The following is a 27,006-nucleotide window of genomic DNA, read 5'->3' on the forward strand; positions in this document are numbered from 1 at the left end:
AAGAATATACATTTCAGGTGAGGTAGAGTTTTAAATATCTGAACATGAGACATATAATATATTGTTAGAGGACTTTTTAAAAAATATTTTTTACAAGGTCTCACACTATAATCCAGTCTGTCCAATAACTAACTCACTATGTAGCCTAGCCTGGATTTGATCTCACTGTGTCATCCTTTCAGCTGCCTTAGATAACAATTCTTCCTAAGGAGTTTTCATTATTGGACATTTTGTAGATGACATAATATGATGTTTCTGTTCCATATATTACTGTTTTGTATAAAAAATAGCATGGGGACCTCTTCCAGAGGTCCTGAGTTCAATTTCCAGCAACCACATGGTGACTCACAACCATCTATAACGGACCTGATGCCCTCTTCTGCAGATAAAGCAGTCATATACAATAAATAAATCTTTGTTAAAAAAGAAAATAACATTAGAAGTTATACATAGTGGATCCCTCTAAAATAAAGCGCTATCCTGCTTTCTCCACCACAATGAGCATAGCACAGTTATCACTGTCTTGTTATCTTTGAGGACTCTGTCAGAAAATAACAGAGTGCTTCTTTAATGCAGCACATTGTGAAATATCTAGCTGAGAACATACACATGAATTAAATAGAATCTCAAGCCAGTGTCCTGATGCTCATAACACTTACTCAGCTGTGAGCAGGTAGGTTGCATCTCAGAAGTAGGAATCCTATGTCATCCTTTCCCAGAAATGCTGGCCATCTGGCTTCTTACATCTCACAATATAGAAAAAGCCCTGATTTCTCATGAACCTTTCTATATATAAATAGCTTTCAACATATAAAAGAAAAAAGAAAAATAAATATGAAATCATGTAAAACAAATGAATAAGAATGTTAGAAAAATAAATGTATATATGAGCAGAAATGTTAAATATTATTCCATTTAAATAAAATCATCGCTTATGCTGATTGTTCACTAGAATGTGAAGTAATCACAGCATATTACTTTCCTGAAAAAGTTGACACATTGATAAATATATTTTATAGAAAATTATCTCATTATTGTTGACTATGAGAAACTCTACAACTGCTGCCTTAGGCTTGTCTTACTTTCCTCCTGAGTTACTATTTGTGCCTCTTAACCTTCTAATTACATTTTTATTTATTTAAAAGTCTCTTAATAAAATACCCAGCACTGCTTCATTAGAAAAGAAAATTGTCATCTTAAAGTGAATACAGGCATGTTCACTTTGTGTGTGTGTGTGTGTGTGTGTGTGTGTGTGTGTGTGTGTGTGAGAGAGAGAGAGAGAGAGAGAGAGAGAGAGAGAGAGAGAGAGAGAGAGAGAGAGAGAGAGAGAGAGAGAGAGTTTGTGTGCATGTGTGTGCACGTGTATGCTGTTTGGATAAAGATGTAGACCAGTAATTTATGTGGCACTCTTCTTCACAATCTTGAAAGATTCCTTCAAATGTGTTTCAGTAAAAAATAGTTTATTACTATTACGTTGTAGTGGGGTTATATTGTATGAGAGAAGATTATTTTAAAAATAGAGTAAATAAAATTGTAGGCTACACCAAGAGTGAATAAACCTTGCAGAAAACTATACATAAAAACCACATGTCTACTTAAATCTATTTAACAAATAGATAATAAAGATCTCGCTTCCATGCCTAGCAAGTATTCTGTTGTTTGATCACACTAGCATGATAACAGTTCTTCTAAAGTGCTACCACAAAGGAACCAATGTAGATGCATTGTTGTCATCACTATTATACGTCTTAAGTATTAAGTATGTATGCATATATTTAAATGCATGTGTGTCTTTCTCCTGTATGTTTTTTCAATGCACATATGCAGCAACCATGGAAGCCCAAAGAGGTCATTGAGATAAATGAAATTGTAGTTACAGACCATTGTTAGAGGCCATGTGGATTCTGAGATTACAAGCCAGGTGTTCTGGAAGAGCATCATTGTCTCTGAGTGTTAACCTATCTCTCCTTCCCCTTATCATTATATTGTCAACCTGGGGGTAAAATTAAATATATTTTCATTGTTTAATGCTCATCATAGATGTATCTTCAAAAGATGTACAATATTATTTAATATATAATTTATATTAATGAGATTATTCAATTAAAATTGTGTATGAAACCCAATTGAGGAACATAGAAACATCTAAATTAGCCAACCATCCCCTAGGATGTTTGAAATCTCCCTAAATTCTCACTCATTTTTTCTGAAAAGAGAGAATATGTGTATTTAGTACAATGCAAAGAGAGCAGTGGGCATGTCACTAACAGAGAGTGGACTTCCCCTTCCCTCTTGTACTATTATTATAAATTTTAATTTTATATATGTATACAGTGTATCTTTGTTATTTTATATTGTCCTCTCACCCTCAAGCTACTCTTATGCTGCTCAACACATCTCCTATTTTCTCCAAACTTTATGTGTTTTCTTTTCTTTTTTAATAACCAAATACATCCAATGAGTAAGGCCCATACACATGTATCTGTCTTTGCTTCTCTCATTACTTCAACAGAAACTTTTCTCCTCTTTGTCAGTAATTACGATCATCACTATGATGCTAAATCCAAGACCTGTTGAAGGAGATTTCTCTTTTATATCAATATGATAGTTTGAATGTCCCTCATAGGTTCATATATTTGAATGTTTGCTCCACAATTGGTTTAACTCTTTGGGAAGGATTGTTAAGTGTGGCCTTGTTGGAGAAGGTGTGTCACTGGGGGTGAGTTGAGATTTCAAAATGGATGCCATCTGCACTTCTCCCTGCCTTGTTTGTTGTCTCAACATATACGCTCTCAGCTGCTGTTCCAAAATTATGCCTGCCTGCTGGGTGCAATGACTTCACCATGGTGGCTTTGGACTCTACACCACTTTGTAACCATAAGCACCCAAAATAAATGATTTCTTTTATAAATTGCTTTGGTTATAATGCTTTGACACAGGCATAGAAAGTAACAGAAATATCTTCCATACTCCTCTAAATATTGACTAGATTTCCTTTTCTTTCTTTTATATTTTAGGTCTTGTTATTCCTTTTTATTTATATAGTAAGATTTTTTGACAGTTTTGTAAAATATGTTTGGGTTGTATTCATGCACTCCGTAACTCCTCCCAGATTCACATTCCTACCTTACCTACCCAATGCTATGTCTGTTTTATCTATACCCATCCTTTCCATTTTATGTTTCCCATCTATGCTTGGGTGTGCAGCCTCATGCTTCAGCATAGTTGACTTATTAGATATTTATACATTTAAATAAAATTAACTGTGTGCCTATCAACAGCTAAATATTACCAGTAGCTTCTTAGATAACAGTTGAATTTTTTACTTACTTCACTTGCTCTAGCTGAAGTTTTTTCTTATTTGAATTACTTGATATTTAGAATACCCTCACCTTTACTATTAGTTTGTATGTACAGATGCCCAATTGTTTCTAGAATACAGTTTCCTTGTAGTCTTCCTCTGACAATGCCCATTCCACTCTTTCAACCTCCAATTCTGTTTTCTCATATTTTTCAACTGTATTGTTCTTATTCTACAATAACCTTGGGGAGAAAGAGGTGATATATATATATATTTTTTTTAAGTGAGTGTTCCACAGTTTATCATTCTGAAGACTAGCTGAGTCTCCGTTAATCACCATCTACTACAAAAGATTCTCTTGTTCTTAAACCATAATTTCTCACAAGCATTATGCAGTTCTAACATTGTGATTCTATGAGGTGTGCGGGATGCACAGAGCAATTAAGGCTGATTCTCTGCTCATTTTATGAGCAGAAGTAAGACATGTACAAATCTTTCTTCATGCCATACTAAGAATGCCCTCTGATTATAAGTCACAGCGAATCTGTGATCAACATGAAGCCTTGTCTGTGCATAAACCTTCGTATCTCAGCCAGTCTCAGAGATATTCCTGTATAATGGGATTAGCAATATTAGTTACCTGCTTGTTCTGCAGTTTGAATTCTTTACATCCCAATTTAATCCCCCTCCCTCATCACCTCCAGATCCCATCCTCTCCCTCCTGTCCTTTCCCTCCCTCCCCTAGTCCTTAGCAAGGGGAGCCCTCCTCCCCTAACATTTGGACAGAGCTTACCCAGTGTCCTCTGTACTGCCTGTAACTGGCCAAGGTAGAAATGAACAACATTAGGAGGCCCGAATCCACGTCAGAAGTCATCCCTATTCCTCATACTGTGGGGCCCACAAGGAGACTGTGCTGCTTACATAGTTTCGTCTTTCGGTTAAGCTTAGTAGTCTAGGGGTTAAGATGTTTTTAGATCGAGATAGATGTTTTAAGTTGCTAGAGATGAGATATGATAGATACTGATTTTCATTCAAAAATTTACACCCAAGAAGATAGGAAAGATGTTTACTTCTGTTTACCAAATACAAATAGCCAAATCAGTATGAATGTAACATTTATATAATTCCTGGTTGTCTCATTGTTCTGCCTTCTGTATGCGTTTTATTTAATTTATGAGTAATAATATAAATGTACACATTAAGAAGAAACATACTAAAAATATTTATGGAAAAAGATTCTCTGTCGAATGCCCTGAGATGCAGTGATCTGTGAGTAAAAGTACCAGTCATTAAGTTTTAGCTTAATAGTATATCCACTTAGAATATGAATGGCAGTAGGTTTTCCCTAGGCCCTATGACTCGTTTAGCCACAGGGTCTTGGCCCAGTATAGTGCAAGTGTTATTTGTGTTTCAGTTATTTTTATGGTCCTTAGCACTCTGCTCACCAAATTGGTCTTGCAGCTCCATCCCTCTGTGTCTGCAGTCATACACATATACCAGTTGTCTCCTATGCCATGCTGCAATCAATTTGTCCCATTCTTTTTTAAATGGTATTTTTATTAGGTTGTACCTGGTTAACGTGTTACTACATCAAAGATCAAGACTCAATTCTACTACAAGGTCATAAAAAATCATTTGTTTCCTCCTCTAAGACTTTCATTGTCTTCTTCAAGACTTTATTTTAGAAGGTGCAGCCATTTTACAACTTAGGTGAAGTCTTTCCTTCTGAGAACTGTAGACTGATCATGGGTGCTTAACAGCCTGAAGACGTTGTGCCTGATTAGGGTGATTGTGTTAGTATCTCTGATTTAGCTCTGCATGTATTCTTGTGTTTTTGTTCCTTCTGTTTATCACTCTGCTGTGTCAGACTAAATTCATTGAGAATCCAGGCTGTGTGTTTAATCTGATTTTCAATAGACTTTGCCTAATGAATAAATGCATGTAGTGAAATTCAGTTTGGTTGAAATAAACTTTGACTGGAAACTTGCAAGGGACAATAAGGATTAGTAAAATAACTTTAAAAGGATTCAAAAGAAGAGTGTTCTATGAAGAGTCAATGAAATAATGGTGAGATAAGCTGTACACTCATTGTTGAAAAAGAAAAGCTTTGATTCTTTTTATGGTAGAAAAGGCTATGTGGGAGAAATTCTACTCATATAATCAGACATGAGCAGACTAAAGAATAACCCATAAAAGAGCTATTGACATTACTATATAACAAGATAGTTAATCAGAATGAGCCTACATGTATGATCAGAATTAGATCTGCATATCTGTAGTGTGGATGTCAGAGTTAGCAGATGACAATTTGGCCAGGCAGCTTAGTAGAAAGAAAAAAAAAAGTGAGTACCAGTAATATTTATATGACCTGTATTTTTTAGAAATAGAAACTATGTCTCTTGAAAGAGTAATGTCTGACTAATTAATTGTAATTTGTTAGGAATATACTTTAAAAATATAAGAGAGAAGAGTTGTTAGGGTCTTCAGTAGTTTTCTGATTCCTACGGTTAATCTGATTTCACCAACCTTATCTAAAGATTCAAGTCCACACTTGAAAGACAGCATGCAACATCCGTCATTTGGGTCTAGGTTACTGAGCTCAGAATGGTTGTTTCCAGCTCAATCTGTGGATTTCATAATTGCATTTATTTTAAAATTAAATAATATTGGATTGTATATATGTTCCATTTTTGTTATCATTTGCTAGTTAGTCCACACTTTTTCCTGACTATTGTAAATAGAACAACAGTGAGCACGGATGACTAAATATACCCAAAATAGGATATACAGCTCTTTGTGACTGTGCTTGACTGGTAAAGCTGTATTGTATGATTAAATCTATTTCTTGGTTTGGGGAGAACTTAACCAATGATTTCCATAGACACTTCACCACTTTGCACTCTAACCAGCAGTGAATAAGTGCTCCATTTCTCCATATCCTTGCCAGCATTATTTCTAGATCTACTTCAAAGTTTATTTAATACTAACAATCATTACCTAAAAGTGGATATTAAAGTCTTATACATTCTGTTATATCAAACAAAGAAAAATCATCATTTTATAACTATGCTAGTAAAATGTCAGTAGTTTTTCTTTTAATTGTTTGTTAATAAAATAAAATTAGAACTTGAATCTTTGTCCTCCCAAACAATACCTAATGAACGTCATCAAAATTCTTGTCAGTTTTATTCTAGGAAGTGTTTTGTTTTAGATTAGTCGTCTATATTTATTTTTATTTTCATTTTTATAAATATTTCCATTGTGTAATAAATTTTAAGTAAAATATAAGACATCATTTGTTTTTTCAGTGAGACTGCCTTGGAGGAAACTAAATTTTCATTTGCAAATGGTTATCAATTGGAGATAGCCTCTGGCTTAGGGATGTGGCCATCTTTCCAATTCTTTCAGATCTAAGGCCCCTTATGGTACAGAGCCTTGTAGGCACCATGTATGTTGACCCAGTCTCTGTGGGTTCATATGTGCCTTGGTCTTGTTGATTTAGAAAGTCTTGTTTTCTTAGTCTCCTTCATCCCCTCTTAGAGTCTTTCTGCCTCCTATATAGTGGGTCCCTTGACCCTGAAAGGAGGGATTTGATGAAGAATTTTGATTTAGAATAGAGTATTCCAAGGTATTCCACTCTGCATAGTGCCTTACTGCAGGTTTCTATATTTTTTCCCCATCTGCTGGAGAAGGAAGCTTCTCTGATGCTAGGTAGGCATAGTACTGATAGACCAATATAGCACTATATTAAAAAGATATGAGACATTTTATTGCAATATAAATTATATATTTTAGAACAATAATTTAGGTTTGTTTCCCATAGGCTCCAGCCTATCTAGCCTCTGGCCCTTGGTTGCTCCAGCTATATCAGATCTGGGTTCCATCTCATGGAGTATACTTTAGGGCAAATCTGATATTGATTGATTATTACCACAAGCATGGTGCTACACACACACACACACACACACACACACACACACACACACACTTGACTCTGAAAATTGTGAATTAATTAATGACCTTTCAAAAAAATCTGCCAATGTCATATTTAGAAATGATTAAATGAGTCCACTACCATATTGCAATTTTTTCCAAAGAATGATTGAAAATCTGTATCTGAAAGATTTACCAAATATTTTCAAGCACTATAAATTAATCTATCTACAAATAAGATCTGTTATTTTTCCACATTAAAAACATAAAACAGAAAAAAATAAGCTGTTTATGCAAGTTAGTAACAGACACACACAATCCTTGTTTCTCTACTGCTAACATTACTCCTGGTTAGTAGCATTTTGCTATCAAGTTAAGTAAGGAAAGAGAACAGGCAGAGGCCAGGAGGAGCATCTTAAAAATATTTAAGGGTGTTTCATAGGGAAATTGTGCCTCTGAAGAGAGCAGATCTCTCAACAGCACCATCATGATGTTACTTAATGAAAGGCAATCAGAAAAAGCTCAGCTTTTCTTCTTTAAAATGGACCGAGCCAACTTCATTTGATCACAAAGCAGATTCTAAAAGCAGATAAATATGGAATGCCCATGAAGAAACAAACAGAAGTTTGTATAGTTTGTAGACGAGCTGTTGAGAGGTAAGTTATAAATTAGGAAATTCTGGAAGGTGGTTTGGAGAGAAGATTTGGACTAGAACATGGGTGATTTTAATGGCCTTTTAAGACTGGCAAGAAACTCTCTGAGGATTTTGAATAAATCAAATACTTTAGGGAGCATGCTGATTTACTAGCTGCCCCTCCAAAATGGGTTGCAGATATCATATAGAGTTATACGGAGAATCCTGTCCACTAAACAGAATACACTACTGGGTAGGGGAGGGATGTCTTGTGTTTGAAGACTTGTGGAAACCAACGGTGCATGAGCATGCATAAAAGAGTGTCCTATTCCATTTAGCATCAGTACTTTGTCCTTTTTTATGGTGGGTACATTGGTGACATTGAGATGTGTTTATGTGACTTTACTCTGATTTCTGTGCTGTGTCTACGATTTATATACATAGAGTCCTATTCTGTACAAGGGAAATAATTTGCTATCAAAGATGCTTGGGCAAAATCATTGTTTACCTGCTTGAGTTATTTACTCTTAACTTTTGTTAAGCGCATTGGGTATTGTATGTGGTTAATTGTATCTACCAGAAGAGATTTTTTTTTTAATTGAAAATTCATTTCTGGAGAATAGTGAGAAATGCATGGAGATTAGTTTTCATTCCTTTTTAGGAAATGAGAAAACAGCTTCCCAACATAATTAAGGATCTTGAAAATAAGAGACATAAGTGAAGAGAACCCTAACATCCAGACTTCTTTGAGTTTTAGGTTCTTATTCCCTGCTTTACTTCATATATGGTCTTAATCTACCTAGTTGTAGGAGACATTTTCCAAGAATACAGTAAAGTTATTATATGATATATTTTAATAAGATTTGATCACTGAGTATCGAGAAATATAGATACTTAATTCACTATGTAAAATGCACATGAACAGCTTAAAATGACTATATACACATTTATATATGATACATATGTACATATATATATATATATACCTTTAAGTTATACTTTCCTTCCAATTCATGAATCCTAGAAAGAAAAAATAATTCAGAACAGTTGGAATTCTCAACTGTGCTGCCAACAGCATAGTCTGCCGAATTCCAAGCTACAATTTTGGCTTTTCATATGTTTGTTTATTTGAGAACAAACATGATATTTTGATATTTTATTTGGAATCTTAGGTACATGATATGTTATATAAATCACAACCCGATATAAAGTAAGCCTATTGTTTTGTAGAAAGAAACATCTTTTATTTCTATTTTTATACTGCCTTTTCAGTTTCAATATTCTAAAGACAGATAAGAAAGGCACTTAGTGACATCATATCCTAGTCCAAGATCCTGAAATAATGTGTAAAATTTGCTTGGTGAACACCAGGCTTGGCATAAAACTTATGGTTTTATTCATATATTCCATATGTATGTATATTTTAAAGACTATAACTTTATTGAAAAACATTTGATAAACTGCCCCATCTGACCCTCATGGGTCCTGAATATACAAATATTATCAAGTATGATCTCGAATTTGAACTTTTCTGTTCTCACATGAGGCATAATTTGTTTATTAAGCAAACTTTCATCCTTTGTTTTTGGAACCCAAGTTTTAGCTGAAAGCATTATTCTATAATAAGAAGTGCAAATGTAAAACACTTGCCCCAAATTTCTTCAGCTGTGAATTTCCGGGTGTAGGCAATATAGGCTAGTTCAGTGAAGTGTCATGAAGGTTTTATTTTACAAGTGAAAACAAATGATGGAAAAACACATAAACAAGAGTATAACATATGTGTTTGAAAGAGAGAAAGATGGAGATAGAAAAATACGCTTCTAAATGTGTAAGCATGCTCACAAGTTTGGGTTAAAATTGTTTTGTCATTTGTATAAAGATTTTGGTCTAGAGCAACAGTTCTCAGCCTGTGAGTCTCAACCTATAATATCGATGTCATATATTTGATATCCTGAATATCACATCCTTACATTATGAATCATAAGAATAGTAAAATTAAAGTTATGAAGTAGCAATGAAACAATTTTACGGGTAGGGGCCACCACATCATGAAGAAGTGTATTAAATGTTTTCGGTACTAGAACATTCGAGAGCTACCAGTCTACACTAGCTTTTCTAGAAAGAAAATAAGCAGCTATGGAAAATAAGGAATGTTTATATTTTGAAAAATGTCTGAAAAGGCTCCTCAAAATAAATGTTTAAACCTGCCTTTTTAAAAAGCAAAATCAAGCTTTTCTGGAGAGATGCTTTAGCTGGAGGGAAAGGCTCACCATCAAGAGGTTACCAGTCACAGTGAAATCATGTTGTCTTATATTCTTTTTTTATTTTCGACTGCTCTCATTTATATTCTGTGTTAATGTCTTGTTAATGTCCAAACAGAAATACCTGAGCATCAGCCATTCTATTTATTTTCTTTGTCATATTTTTTCTTAAATAAGGAAATTTCCCATTTCTAAATATTAAGTCTATATTATGCGATGGTAATGAACTAGAAAAAGTCATTCGTGGGAAACAACAAAAATGATGCCTTCATGACAATGTTTAATTATATATATATATATATTTTAATCTACTTTTACTATTAGAAACAAATTTGATAAGTCAGTTGCTTCTACTTGTGTATATGCATACACATGTGTTGAATCACATGTTATGAGTTCACTATGAGAGACAGACACCCCACTCTAGTGACTCAATCCATAGCAAATATACTCAACTCTTGTCACATGTTTTCACATGAGTTGTTACATTCGTCATGCTGAAGTTTATATACTTCTTTTGTGAGGTATTAAGAATTTCAAGACCTAGCAATTTTAATTCAAACTTCCTCCAATATTACTTTTCTATATGAAATAGAATAATAACATAAAATTTCCTGAGTCTAGCTGGGTACCTTCAGGAGCCACACCTCCATCTTAGCTCCATAACTTTCTTCTCCTTCTCCTTCTCCTTCTCCTTCTCCTTCTCCTCCTCCTCCTCCTCCTCCTCCTCCTCCTCCTCCTCCTCCTCCTCCTCCTCCTCCTCCTCCTCTTCTTCTTCTTCTTCTTCTTCTTCTTCTTCTTCTTTGTATACTACCATTATTTTTTCATTATTTTCTCCAGGATATATAGTCATGATGGATCCTCATAGATATTAGAGAGAAATAGAGCAATATATTAGGTGATTATAGTTTTTTCATTACAACTATTCATAATGAAGTTAATTAGAATTAACATTACTCATAATGCATGTAATTAGAGAAGAGGAAAGGAATTTTTTATATTTTTACATGTCATAGATGAGGCTCAGGTCTTTGAGAAAGACTTTTAGTGGGAAACACGTTATAAAAGTCTTACATCCCAAAGGGTTTGTTGTACAATGTTACCCAGTAGGCCTGCATGGCCACTGGTGTCTTTAACTTTCAGTAACTAGGATTGTCTACATGGAACACAGACAAACTTGAGCACATCGTGTTGCACTATAGATGGTGAGGAAGGTCACCCAAGCCCCACTCATCCCTGAGGGCATGTGAATGCTTCACAGTGGGTAGAGTTTGAAGACATCTTCTCCACTACTGAATCAGTTCTTCTCTACCATGCTTCTATAAGCTACATGCCATGCATTCCTCTCTGAGCAACACTAATTAAACTTACTGGTTTAGCAAACTACATATAGAAGAGTAACTGCTTTGCTGTTTTTGTTCATTTGTTTATTTGTTTTTGGTCTTGCTAGTGCCCTTCTTAGTGTGAGAGGCCATTACTGTTTCTTTATTAAAAAAAAAAAAACAATGTTAGATCAAGACTTTTAGAAAGTTTCTAATTTTCTAATTAAATAAAGCAAATGTTCCAGGGGAGGGGGAGAATTTAGAGAACACCATTGGGAAGAAATTTGTCTATAAATTTCACACAAACCTAAGAGACAAAGAAACAAGAATATCATAGGTATTAGATGACATACAAAACACAAAACTAGGTCTAAATTGAACTTGTATCCCAACTGTTCCTTCACTGCCAGCACAAGAATATCTTCTCCAGAATAAATTAATACAAATTTGGGGTACTTAATCTCTTAAAATTGACATAACAAGTATTTTGTGAACTTAAGTTTATTTTGACAGGTACTCTTCCTGTATGTATGGCAGTTCTACCTTCCAACGTTAGGAAAGCAGACTTTATAGGGCAGGATGTAGAAGACAGTATTTTTCCATTCATGCTGATAAACACTTCCAGCTTCAGTCTATATTCAGAGCCATTCTTTTTCTGTTTCTGCCTTTAGTGCACTCAATTTTTTCCTCTTAATTAACCAGCACAGCCTTTTTGTATACTAGGCCCATAACACTTGGGCTACAGTTTACTTTTTTTTTTTCTTAGGTGAGAAGCTCATGGGTCAATAAAGAGGTATTTAGGAAATACAACAAAGCACACATGAGAGCTACTTTCCTTATTTGTAGAAATACATACCTGAGTGAAACATCTTATGACTTTTTAACATTTCTTTAGCATTAATCCTAATACAGTTAGTCCCAAACTTGCAGAGGAATGCCAATTTTAGATAATATGTGAAAATAATGTGAAATATACATTTCTTAAAATGACATAACTTTCTAATTGTCACCATAATGTTATGATATAATTCTCTGGGTTACTTGCAGAAATTGCTTATGTTTGTTTTTGAAAATTCATGAGAAAAATCTGAGTGACATTTTGCAGTTCATAGCAATAATGAGAGTAAAATGGGGGTATTCTATATGACATTTGGTCAATAAAGAGTAACTCATTTTAATTGTGAAAAAAAAACTTGTTTGTCATTCTGCCACTCAAATATTTCTGCATTTGCTGTTCCTTTCTTCGCCTTTGCAAACTTCATTCCCTGAGAACTTAGGTTTACTAAAGCAAAATTTAGTCTCCAAGAACTTTACACATGTATATAATAAACTTGTTCATATTAACTTTATATATGTGCTTGGGTGTGGCACTTTACAGTGGAGCACAGGCTGTTTACCAGAGACCACATCCTTGGAGAAAACTGACTTTCTTTTCCAGAAGCCATCAACTTTCAAAACCTCTCTTTTCCTCTAGTGACATCTTCTCTCCCACCACCCTTTCATGTTGAGGTAAAACTACTATGTGGTACTGTCATTTTACTATCAACTACCTTCCAAATACTGATCATGGTCTGTAAAGTGCACTGAAATTTTTCATTCATTTTGGGTGCCAAACTTTTGGACCTGGCTTGGAAGTTAAGGGTAATCCCCGGCACCAAATTATCAACTTGAAAATGTTTAAAACTTCAATTCCAAAGGATTTCTAACCCTTCTCTGGCTTCTGTGGTCACTGCACACATGTGATACACAGACTTGCCTGCAGGGAAAACACTCATACACGTATATTTTAATGTAATATTTTGGCTAGCAAGCAAGATGAATACTCAGTGAAGTGGGTTCCTGTGAAGTCTGATGAGCTGAATTCAATCTTGAGATTTTATGGTAGAAAGAGAGAAGCAACTACTGTAAGCTGTATTCTGACCATCACACATGCATTGGAGCACTTGTGTGTGCCTGAAAACACACACATAAACAAAAAAATAAATGAAACAGAAAAGCAACAAGTTCATGCCTGAGTTTGTCATTGGACCTAGTGAGCTACAAATAGCTGTATAGTTATGATGGGTGCTAATCTGTTTATGTATCATGGGAGAATTTCCACAGATCCACAGAACCTCTATGAGTCCAGTGAGCCCAAAGGAAGTTCACAATCATTGAACTACGGTTTTCGTTCCTTAACTACCAATGAAAGTCCTGAGGTGAGCAGAAGAGTAGATGCCTGGAATCTTGCCATCCAGGAAGCAGAGGCAGGGAAGTTTTAAAAAGTAGGTGACTTCATGCCCAATTGTAGTACCTAGCAAGATCCTGTCTAGATAACTAAATAAACCATGTACAGAAGTGTGAACAAAGATCCTATCATGAGTTTTGCAGTCTGCAACATGAATTTTATGGAACACAGTATAAGATTCAATTATGTATTATAATAATTTGCTTATTAATAGTTTGCTAATGCTGTAAACAGTTTCTTATATATGCTAGGGCATTAGTAGTTTGTGGTTTATTGGTGTGGAAACTGTTGCACATTTAGCAGGTTCACTATTCAGATAATAATTTGTATTAATCCAATGATGATATATAAATTAATTCAAATAAGAGCCCGAAAAGCAGCTTCTCCAATTTATTGTGATTATTGTGGTCTAAATAGTCATGAATATTGATTTTCTTTGTACTAGCCACAGAGATGTGAGTAAGCCTTTGTAATGGCCCTCACATATCAGTCTAAGATGCTCTGGGGAAAGCAGAGTACAAACAAAACACGTGAATAAGTAAGATGGAACATTAATTGAGACTATTCCTAGAAGTTTAACTAAAGTCAATAAGTGAGGAAAAACACAACTCCTATTTCTTTCAATATTGTGTTGCAACTACCCATATCATTTTTGTTTCTAGTAAGGTTGTTCTTAAATAAAAGAATGCAGAGCTATTTCACTACAAACTTCATAACCAAACGACAGCCTAAAGGAATAATAAGTGTACTTTGGATTTTAAAGGCCAAATGTTTTAATAGGGTTCCCACTAGACTTGCTTACCATAGGATTTAGTTGCTTTAATTATATTTATTTAATTTACATTGTCTCTTTAAATTAAAACTGTAAGTATTTCTTATTTGTATAGGTTTTGAAAACATTTTACTAATATTTGAAAGAAGAATTAAGTGTGCTTTGTTTCCCTCACATTTTAATGCCCATGTTGGGTTTTACCTAATTAGTGCATACTTGTAGCAGGCTTTGAAACAAATGTCATCCAAAACATCTCAGGGTACACATGTATACAAGTGCATATAGTTTGCTTATATATATACACATATGTGTGTACATGTGTGTGTGTGTGTATGTGTGTGTGTGTGTGTGTTTGTAATGCAAGTCCATATACTGTCCCTTTCTTCCAGATAACGTAATAACGCAATACTGGTTCTATTTATGTAGAAAATTTTTTTTCCACAGTCATGCTTGTAGACCTAATGAAAAGTAAAAAGTAGCACCTTCCTCTCCTCCTTCTCCTCTTCCTCTTCCTTCTTCTTCTTTCTCCTTGTTCTTCTCTTCCACGTCCTACTTCCACTTCCCTCTCCTTCCCCTCCTCCTACTCCTCCTGGTCTTCTTGTCCTTTTTCTCTTTCTTAGTCTTCCTCATCCATCTTCCACCTCCTACTTCCTCCTCCTCCTCTTCCACCTCCTGCTTCCTCCTTCCCCTCTTCCCCTTCTCCTTTTTCTCCTTTTCCTTCTTCTCATCCTCCTTCTCCTTCCTATTTAGCATCAAATGAATACTCTTTGCCATAGTCCTTCATCACTATAATGCTCTTCCTCACCTCACCATAGGCCCAGAATTAGTGGATCAGTGGACTACACCCTGAAACCCAGAGCCAAAATAAATCCTGCTTCCCTTGCATCACTCTGTCAGGCGTTATGTCATAGTAATGCAAAATTCACATGGTGAAGCTATAACTCACAATGTCCAAGGAATATATTGAAAGCCGGGGGAGGTAGTTCATGTTCAATGAGAATGTGAGCACAGGACACACTTGCTGAGATGCGGGAGTGCTTTAGATTGGTAGCATATTGAGCCTTCCCCCCTGCTACAATGATGCATTGACTCAGAGAAGGCCACTGTGTATAAGCCAGAGGAGAGCGCTGTCCACAACCAATGATGCTCTCTGGTTTACCACAATACAATCTGCAATAAAATAAACTCCTCTTCTATAAGCTGTCCAGTTTGCTGCCGTTTGTCATAATAGAGTAAGAAGTGTGAAACATAAAGAAATATTTAATTAAATTTAGAATTAAGTAAATGAAGGAAAGAAATAAAATCACTACAGATTGTTAGATGGGGCTAATACTGTGTGCCAGCTATATCCTTTGAGTAACCAACTTAAGAGAATGACTCTTCTTTTCTGGGAATACAAATCCTACAGCCTCTAAGAAATAAGTGAAATGCATTATTTCAACACAATAAATTCTTGATGGTGATGCTAGTCGTGATGGGTAATAAAGCTTCTACTGCTTGATATCCCTTTGGTTAAGTGGCATAATATATTAAAGCTTCAGTTCCTATACCTTTACATTGCCAGCAATAAGATCTTCTATACTGGCGAGTAGATAAGAAAATATAGATGAATTATCTGGTAATCTACTTAGGACAATAATTACTAACTTTAGCTCTTCCATTAAAGAAAATAAGTATGAGTGCAGTCATACAGAGCTGAAAGTTAAGGAGAGCATTTGGTAATAACTATATGCTAAGCACTGGAGATGTTCTACTAATCAAAGATGTGGTTATGAGGTGTTCAACATATTAAATGTAATTCAGTATTTTAATTTAAATATTTAAAATATTTATCCTGTTCAGATTTGTCAGTCACCCAATTTACTGGTAAATATTAAAAACATGAGCACCTATCAAAGAAATAATAATAAAATTTATAATTCAATTATTTACAAATGTAAGAATAAAATTTACAATCAAATTATTTACAAAAGCAAGAAAAATGCAGAGGCAGAGCAACTAAATTCACTTGAGTATTCAGGGAACGCTCTACAGAGGAGATAACTGGTTTTGTTTTTAAGGATAAATAACAACAATAGGCAAGTAAAAGAAAAACATTCTAAGTTTTTGTGTTTTTCATAGGTAATACACAACATATATCAAATTAATGAAGCTTGAATACCAGAGACACTATAATTTATTGAACTGCACATAGATGATCAAAATAGAAAGCTGTAATCTGGTAAACGAGAAATGTAAGCTTCCAGTTATAGCTTTCACTTGAAGGGAATGCATTATTGTGTTATGGAATTAAACAGAAAAATCCAATGTTGCTGGAGCTACAATGTTGAAGAAGATCTATAAATGTGTGTTTTCCATAAATATGTATATATGAAGTGCTTTATAGTCAGTTACTTATAATTACACACACACACACACGTATATATATATGCCATCAGCTTATAAAAGCACATGAAGTTGTGCAATAGGTTAGGATAAAATATAGAAATAATTATGACAGGGAAATTACAAACAATGCATTATCTCTCATAATATCCAGTTCAGTGCTCCAGTTGGTGTTGGAATACACAAAAGAAAGGAGATTAGAGACGTGATTGAAAGGCACACACAAAACTCAAAATCTTGCAAGAGCAGCAAGTGCTATTTCTGATCTCAGAATGGAGAGGCTAATTTTGCCTTTGTTGCCTGCTTGTTGATAAGATCAGGCATATCACAATTGAAAAGACTAAATAATGTGAATGAATAGGACACTGAAGAAGCAGTTATTATTTTCAACACCAGGAAAGAGGTCTGGTGCATTCTGATTACCTAAACCTCATTAAGTGCCAACAACTTTTGTTCCTAGTAGGACTCAAATGACAGGGTGGTACTGTATTTAGTAACTTACCCTTTTAGACTATTGTGAAGATGAAAGTGATGCTTAATTACATTATTGCCAATCATCTGAACAATGGTAATCACTTGGAACACTTGGCTGGTGTTTCTGATTAAAGCATTATACTTTTACAACAGGTCCTAAGTTCATATCCAAATCCTGCTAAATTTCTTGCAAAACTTTATTTATTTATTCTGCATGGAATAGCTCTACCCTTGGAAATAGTAATGCTGAAAAACTTGAATAATTTCATGACCTATTCATGCAATGAATTGATTTTGGCCATTACGACCTATTTGCTTGCTGTTCTGTGTGGTTTATTTTTGTCTTTGTTTATTCCTCTTACAAGCCAAGAAAAAAAGTGACCAGGAGACTCTTTTCCTGTGAGATCTGAAGTGCTTTGAATAATTTAGCTAGGCCACTAGCCAACAGCTTAGTGGATGGCTGAAAGCAGTATTTATCTGCCTAAGTGCAGGAGGGTTGGTTCCAACATGTTTACTTAGGCACTGGGCTCCTGGTATTTCATTTGCAAGTGAAGGCCAGTTGATACACAAGGTGAAAAGCACTGAAGATGGAATATTTTTCCTTTTAAAGAATAAAATAAAACTGTTCTTGGGAAGCCATTTTGGGTCTTCAGGATAAGCAGCTCTGTCTGTCTTGACACATGAAGACACAGAGTGCAGATTCAGATGGAGCAGCACTGGCTGGCCCCTTGCTGCGCGCACATGTAACCAGCTGTTTGCTGTAAGCTATAGTGTCACCTTTTGGGTTTTCTGCTCTCGGCTGACTGCCTTAATTTTTTGGCTACTCTGCTTATTTTATTGTCATTTAATTAAAAGTTCTGCCCTTGGAAAGGGTTTTCCTTAATTTTCAACCCACTGATAGAGCCTTTTAGCCACAATTCCTCCATGCTGCCCTGATTGGGTTGAGTGAAAGTAGATTTTCCACTTCCACCACTGGCCAGTGGCACTTACTGTCACCTGAGAAGCAAATTCATTGTTTTCAGAGTTTGTGGTTTTAACTCTGAAGGTGTTTACAGTAGGATATAGATGTGTGTGTTTGTCTGAATTTGATCTTATTTGTTTCTATAGCCTCCCATGTGCTTCTAAATAATTATTGCTAGCAAAATAGTTATTTTAGGAATAACTTTTTAGGAATAATTTTTCTTTCTTCTGTTTTTCTTTCTCTTTCCCTGACTATAATAACCACTCCTAAAGCTATGTTCCATTCCTTTTCTACTCTATGGCTTCTATTTTTAAAACCACTCCTTTCTCATAACCATGCAGACACTTGACTCTCATTCTTTGTTCCTTGCAATTATTATAACTCCTATAAAAATAAAACTCATTCTTCATAACACATAGTCTTCTTGTATTCCATGACCTCTGTATGTTATCTGGAAACATAAGGATTTGCTGGCATTCCATGAACAAAGTGGTCGCTACTTTTGTTCCACTGTCTGAAGCTTCCTAAGCACAATGGCCTTCTTTTCTCAGAGCATTCTTAGTCCCTTTCTGTTCTAGAGAAGTATTTTAAACCATGCTTAGATAGACTTTATATTGTTACTTCTATCCTTCAATTACAAGTTAGCTTTCTACTCCCCAGATATTTTTCTGTTTATTCAAACACATTGAAACACTAAATGTGTGCTTTGGGTCAGCCAATACTTTCAGAATTGTAATGAAAAGGTGCTCAATATTAGTTTTTAAATTACTCAAAATATGCAGGTAAATATGGGAACAGACAATAATAACAAACTGTGCCTGTCATGAGTGGACAAAGTGTTACATGGGCGCTGTGGGCAGTATGAAGGGGACAACAGACCATGAGGACATCTGATCCGAAAGAAAAACCTCCACAGAAAAGGAAAAGATTAGTCTGTGATAGCAATTCTGGAGAAGTTATCATCCAGCACCTTACTTGGAAAGGACATTCAAGAAAGGAGATAGTTTAACAGAGACCATAATGACTGAACAAGCTTATACTGAAACAGTTCATAAAAGGAAAAAAAAGATAATGTTGGAATGGCAGGATTAGGACTCGTGTGCCAATGCTCTTGGTTATGTCTCCAGGGATACAGAATTCACTGGTAAACAGTGGAGAAATGATAGGGACTTAAGCTAAATCATGTATGAGAAGCTCTCCTTTCTGTTACAGTATTTCTGCCTTTTGTCTCCCACTAATTCTTTGTCATTGCCTTGAGTCCAGTTCTTCAGTTTTAGTATAAATTACTTTAAGCTAGTTATAAACTCTAAATTGGATATAGAGTCTACTTATTTGAACCTCTAACCTCTGTGCCCTGCTGTAATGGTTAAAAACACAAGACGCTTCTCACCCTCTGTCTTCTGATTGTATAACCTGAGAAGCCTCTTTTAGTTTGCCCCCCTCAGAAACATTTGTACTAGAAAAGTTACAAGTTAATGCTCATTAGTATTCCCTGGCTAAACAGCATTATCCTCGTATTTTTTAGAATAGAGAATAGACTATCCTTTTATTATACTTTCTGTGACCTCTGTTAAAACTGTTTTGCTTTAAATAATTCTTTGACCACAATGTCTGTTTTCTCCTTCATGTTCTTCCAACTACAAGTACTAGAATCATGGGGGTGTTTCATTCTCTTTCTATTTCCACTTTGAGATCTCTTTTTGTTGTGTGATAGGACCCTGGGCCGACATAAAGAAAAAGTTACTCATCCCAGACAAGGAGTGGATGACAGACCAGGTGATGAACGTTGTAAACCCAGACATCACTTCATAACTTGCAGGCAGTTTGATAGATTGAAGGGAATCTCTTCTGGGCAGCTCAGCTGGTCAGAGTCTTTTCCAGGGAGCTTGGCTGGTCTCTGTTTCCCAGGTGTCCCGGTTGGTCTGAATCTTTTCTTGGTAGCTCTCCTAGTCTAAGTGTCTCTTAATCCTCACTTGGGGAGAGAAAGGGATAATGAATCTGGTCAGGGATATGGTAAAGCTATTGCATTGTTTAATTCCTTAGTTTGAATGAAACATCTTGCAAGATGGAATACTTCACCTTGCTTTGGAATATTATGAATTTTAATGATCTTCCCTCAAATATGGAATGTTTTATCTAAGAGGTAACAGCTACACAAGATCTCCCGCACTGCACTGTCACTTGTGTCTTGCGATTGATGTTGTAGAGTGATTTCAAGAGTGATTATATCAAGACAGAAATATAAATGTGTTCCTTACCTCCTCATAAACTTTCAGTACCTTCTTCCGACTAGGAGCCAACCCATTACTCTTGTCTAAAATGGCATGTTTGCTTCAGTGCTTATTTTCTCTTTGACTTCCTCATGTATGTGCATTAATATTTTCCATTTCATTAGTGTACTATGTTCTTTTCTTGTTTTCCTTGTTTCTATCTAGTCTTCTCCATTGCAGTGTAAATACTATAATGTAAATGATTTTTTGTTTGTTTGTTTGTTTGTTGTCTATACTGTTCAGTATTTATTGTGAGACTCTACTGAGAACCTCACACAGAATAGACATACACTACTGTGGGGTTTTCATAAATAAATCATTTTATGAGTGAGGTTGTTTTCACACAACCTAATATGGCTGTGGTTTACTTTTGAGATTAAAAGTAAGTGTAATGCAGTTGGTCTGGGAGACACCTGAATGCTTATTTTTGCCTACACTGTATCACTGAAACTTTCATACAATATCTATAGCCCTTGTCTAACTTATTAAAATAGAAATAATATTTATAAGTGATCAACTCACAAAAAATTTGCAAAAATTAAATGAGAAAGTATGGGTAAAATGTTTGAAACATCAGCAGAAAAGTAGTAGGCGTTTAGTAAAGATACATAATATTTTCCATTGCCATTAATATATACACATATTATATTTTTTTTCTGTATTAATTTCCATTATTAGTTAATTTTATTTAAAAATAAGGCAATTTCCTTAAATTATAATATGCTCATTATTGTCTGTTTTTAAAACCCCTTGATTTTTTTATACCAGTCTCTAGTCAGTATTTTTAATAATAAAGTGATGTTGAAAATGCTTCTCAGGTGGGTTTGAAGGCCAGATAGTTTAGTCTTTCAATTAAGCTTAGTAGGTTAGGGGTTAAGATGTTTTTAGATCAAGATAGATGTTTTAAGTTAATAGAGATGCGATATGGTAGATATGCTCTTCATTCAGAAATTTAGACCCAACAAGATAGGAAAGATGTTTACTTCAAGTTTGGCAAATACAAATAGCCAAATGATTATGAATGTAACATTTATATAATTCTTGATTGTCTCATAGTTCTTCCTGCTATATGCAGTTTAATTTATTCATGTGTAATAATATAAATGTATATGTAAAATAGGAACATAGTAAAGTAAATAAATAAACACATAAAACAAAAGAAAAAAGAAAACGCTTCAGTGGTTCTTCAGTCTTTAACATGTCAATGTTGTATGAGAATTAGCCACATGACCTCTTTTATTTCTCTGAGACAGACTACATCACAGTGATATTTTTGGTTATTTTCCTGACTTTCAGTGAAAAATACATAATTCTCAAAAAGGGGTCATTACATAGTATTATAGTTAGTATATAAAATAGCTGGTAAGGACATTTCCTGAAAATGATATTTATTAAAAGTATTTTCATTTCAACAAGTTCTCCACAGAAAGTGTTTCACTTTCTCCCCAATAGCTTTAGTCATTTCTCATGGAAACAAAATTCTCAGTTTTAAGCCATATAGGTGTGAATCCTAGCACTTCAGAGACCAAGACAGGAAGAACACAAGTTGAAAGGCAGCCTAGAGATACATAGTGAAATCTGTCTTAAAACATAGATTAAAAAGTTTAAAAGTAGATGAAAATGAAAAGGACAAAGAAGAAAAATGAAACAATGTGGAGAGTTAGAAGATGGTAAAAGAATGGTCTGAATATAACCACAAGATTTCTCTTGAATTTATACTATATAGACTGCATTATGTAAATTTACTTAAATGAGAATTTTTCCATGGGAGACCACTGCTTCAAGGTAAATGTATTTTGTTCAGATAGCCTATGCATTGATCGTAAGTGGTATTTATTAAACTAGTCCTACAAATGTAATTAGTATAATAGCTAATAAGTAAATATTTTAAGTTACAATTTTCCTGTGTTTTTGGTTAGGAAGATATTAGAACTCATGTAGGAGTCACAATAACATGAATACAAATTGTATCAGCCGAATCTGATATTCTTGGCAAACAGATCCTCTGTGTCTTATTATACTATTTTATGTGAAAATAGAATTTGTATAGTTCCTCTATATTTTTATTATTGCAAATACTATACTATGTGATGATTATAAAATATGAGCTTATGTTTTTACTTTATGATCAGAATGATATTTTAACATCAATGGTACTGGGTTTTGATATTGCTGGGTTTTTTAACTTTTATTATTTTACTCTCCCAGCATTTGTGACTTTACCATCACCATTGCCTATCATACTCATTTAAAACAAATATTTTCCAGTAGGAAGGCCAGTGTTAAAACCACGCTGATCACTGAAGTAGAGATGTCCTTCTGTTTTTCTGTGTTAATATTTTTGATAACACTAATTGCCCTTCCTAAATCCATGGCTGTCACTGGCAAAAATCTTACCTTCTATTCTTCTCATTTGACAGGAAATGATTTATTTCTTGTAGCAGTTCATGAGCTGGGACATGCTCTAGGCCTGGAGCATTCCAACGACCCCACCGCTATCATGGCTCCGTTTTACCAGTACATGGAAACAGACAACTTCAAACTTCCTAACGACGATTTACAGGGCATCCAGAAAATATATGGTAGGTTGCACTACCCCTGTTTTCCTAACCCTATGTGGCATACAGAAGTCATGTGCACTTTTTCTTATAGGTGGTTTCTTTTAAGTATATACGACAGAAAAAAAAAATGAAAGAAAAATATTCTGTCCTGCTAGTGAAAATCTATCCTCACTCAAGTTATATTGGTAATCATCCCCCAAATCTTAATGTATAGATTACCAGAAAGACTTAATCCCTGATGGTGCATTTTCATTGTATTTAATAGAAACTTACACTCACAAAAGTTCTAATGATGTGCACATTTAAAATTTAGATGGTAGTATATTAAAACAGACACATAAACTCATAAAAAATAGCTAAAAGTACAGATTTTCACATAAAATAATGAAATGTTCTTATCCACCGAAAGCTGGATTTAGGATTTCAAAATCCTGTACTAGAAAAACCATTTTTGAAGGTCAAGAAAATAAGTTGTGAAATATAAAAACATATTGACCTCAAGGGCATAATTATTGAACATACGCAAAGCCAAGAGCATGGGAGTGGAGGTGGACACCTAAGTTGGTCAACCAGAGATGGATTACACTTCTAATATGACAAATCTACAGTTCTAGTTTGGTAGTGTTGTTGTTTCTTACAGGATTCACTCAACGAATGAAAATTAAAAGAAAGGGAAAAACATGATTGTGCATATTTATTGTAACTATAAATAGCTCAGTACAAATTGTAACCTTTATAAAGACATTTATTTTACATGTTATTAAGATTTTGACATTCGACGTTTACCTCTAGCAGGTATGCTTTAATAGAGTAAGTCAATAAAGCTCTCATTTTTACAAGTAAGTGTGTGCTATCCGTGTGTCAACAATCAGGATCCAGAAGGTGTGATTTGCATTTTAAACAGTGCAATTTAAGTGCACTAATTTGCTTTGCATTCATTAGTTTTTCAATTTTAGTAGCACAATCATCATCATTCTCTCAGGGTCAAAGTAAATTTGAAATTCATTGGATGGACTAAGGCTTGTCACAGAAACAACTCCAAATAGCTTGGATGCAGAGAGATCCGTTGCCTGTGAGTGTCATTAGATTGTCCCTTCACGGTTAGCTCAAAGAAGTCTCTTTTCATATGCTCATGAATTCCTGTCTACACTGAAGGGCTGTGAAAACATACCCATCCCATATCTAAATATTAAGTGGGAACAACTCTATATTCATTAAAGAGAAAATGCACCAATCCCTTGAGGAATGTATGCTAACATCTGTCACAAGTTACATGAGTAAACTTTGGCTCGAATTGGAAGCCTCTATTCAGAAACACTTCACATTAATATTTCACCAGTGGTATGTTAATCAATGGACGCTTTAGTTTCAGGATTTAAGTGAAAACATGCGGCTATTTGTCAAGACATTTGATTAAAATAAAATATTGAAATCAGTAAAAGCTTATGAAATATAGTTGGAGACATATGCTGGAATAACCTTTGATTTGATCGTGTTTATCTTTGGGGGATATTTTCATGGAGCAGCGTCTGTCAAAGTCCAGTTTTCTCTTGAAAAGGAGCTCACAGTTCTGAATCCAGCATTTATTCTCATTCATCTATCTTTGTTTTTTGTTATTTCATGAAAATCCTACTTCTAAGCAGGTTTCTGGAGCAACTTTCCAATAGGGGCCGACTTGAAACTATAAAATAGAAGTTATTAAAAATTAACAAAGAAATCATAGTACCAGCAGCTGCACTCCAGCCTTAGGAGGATAGTCTGAGACAACCTTCGTCATGGTCGGGTGGGACTGGGGATTTGTGGGTTCAGAAAATATGCCATCTTAACAACCGCTTAGCCTGCTTAGTCTGTGCCCTCTGCTGACAAGGGCTTGTTCTCTGTAGCATATGTTCCCGCACTATTTCAGTTTTAAGTGAGCCAAGCACTGTCCTCATGTTTTCAAAAGGTCCACCTGACAAGATCCCACCACCTACGAGACCTCTACCGACAGTGCCCCCCCACCGATCTGTTCCTCCAGCAGACCCAAGGAAAAGCGACAGGCCCAAACCTCCTCGGCCTCCCACTGGCCGACCCTCCCATCCAGGAGCCAAACCCAACATCTGTGATGGGAACTTCAACACTCTAGCTATTCTTCGACGAGAGATGTTTGTTTTCAAGGTAGGAGGCTGGGATTTATTTTCCTAAGAGTAAATAAAATATCTACTTCGTTTCTGAAAACAAGTTCTCATTCATTCTAACTCTACCTTCCAGGACCTCTTACCTTTAAGAGGTTTAAATAAAAAAAAAAGTCCTAAAATGTACATGCACAAATGGGCGGAGATGTCTAGCAGAAGATTGCTGTGACATTCTATTTTGGGAACGTACTTATGTCAGCGGGAGATGAAATGCCTGGAAATGTGAGGTTGAAAAGTACTGCATGTTATGAAGAGATAAAATAGCAGAATTTAAATCCTGAATGGGATCTAATAGCGATGATTTGCTTGCAGGCTTAGCCAGCTTCCCAGCGTGCTGTTACTCTGAAGTCTTACTATAGGAATCTTAAAATGTTTCTAAAATTTCAGTTGACAATTACTGACTTGTTTGTTTGTTGTTGTTGTGAGGGGGTCATTGTTTTGTTTTGTTTTCCTTTCTGTTTTTTAGGGATTTAGCGCTATTGATCTTGGTTAAATCTCTAGAGCCCATCATTTCTCCTTGATTGCACATGTTGCTTTTCTTAGCAGGCTACTTAATTTATATTTTCAGTTACAAACTACGAAATCATATCTTTGTATTTTTAAAAATGTGCTTGATCGAGTTTTTTTCCCTCAGTAAAACCAATAAACAGTTCATGAAAAGAGAATAGGTAATAAATATTACCAAAGGAAATTATATACATGCATGTGAATATCAATATTAGTTGATTTATTTTTGCACAATTATAAATGAAAATTAAAAAATAAAGTTAGGATGAAAAAAAATTTCTGGAATCCTATATTGTAAACATATTAAGAATATTATCCCAATACCTATAAAATATTCTATTTGATTGCAAGTATCTTAATAAGCTTAGTTGCAGTTGATAAAGAGATAGTGAACTTTAATTATGCATGCTAGCACACATTTTGTGTGTGTGTCTGCCATTGCTATCAGTTATGATTTCCAACATTACCTGTCATGATTCACCGTTGTTCACAGTTGCTCCCTGGCTAACCCAAAGTGACCAATGGGAAAAAAATGGAAAACAAACAATAAAAAGCAAGATAAAGCAATTTGCTTGCTGTATATGAGCAGAATTTTGCTTTTACTGCCTTAGCTAAATTTGCATGGTGATATTAGAATATTAAAATAGACACATTAAACCAATATTATCTAATTAAAAATAGAATAGTGCATTTTTACTTTTTGTGACCATCAATCAATAAACAGTGAAATAGTATCCTACTTATACAGGCTCTACAATAAGAAAAGATATTTTTCAAAAATATAAAGTTTGTATAATTTTTAGAAGACAAAGCATTCTATTTTATATATTTGAAAAGGAGATATGTTGTGATATAATGTGTATAAGACAAATATGCTTTCTATTAAAACAGTATCCTCAACCATGGATATTTAGAAATTCTACAAATGCCCTCCACTGCTTAACTAGATGTCACCATCTAATTTCAAGTATTTTAATAAGCTTAGAAGCAGTTGGTAAAAAAAAAAAAAAAAAAAGGAGCCTACTTTAGTTAAGCATTCACGCACACATCTGTTTGTGTGTGTGTATCTGCCATTGCTCCTGGTTGATGAGTCCCAAGGTTACCCACCATTGTACACAGTTGCTCTGTACCTAAACCACACTGACAAATTGAAACAAAATGAAAAAAAAAAGAATCAGCAATTTGTTTATTCTATATGACCAGGATTAAGTTTTTCTTGCCTCA

At 34.8% G+C, this 27,006-nt stretch overlaps 1 protein-coding gene across 1 annotated transcript in view; it reads left to right on the forward strand.

Moving 5' to 3' along the window:
* Mmp16 (matrix metallopeptidase 16) overlaps positions 1 to 27,006 on the forward strand; it is a 243,938-nt gene that overhangs the window by 156,032 nt on the left and 60,900 nt on the right. The window contains exons 5-6 of the mRNA XM_051160589.1: positions 22,961 to 23,122; positions 25,047 to 25,258. Of these exons, the coding sequence (XP_051016546.1) occupies positions 22,961 to 23,122; positions 25,047 to 25,258 (374 nt within the window). The remainder of the gene's footprint in view (positions 1 to 22,960; positions 23,123 to 25,046; positions 25,259 to 27,006) is intronic.

This window comes from Acomys russatus, chromosome 2 (assembly GCF_903995435.1).
Source record: "Acomys russatus chromosome 2, mAcoRus1.1, whole genome shotgun sequence".
Taxonomy (NCBI): Eukaryota; Metazoa; Chordata; class Mammalia; order Rodentia; family Muridae; genus Acomys; species Acomys russatus.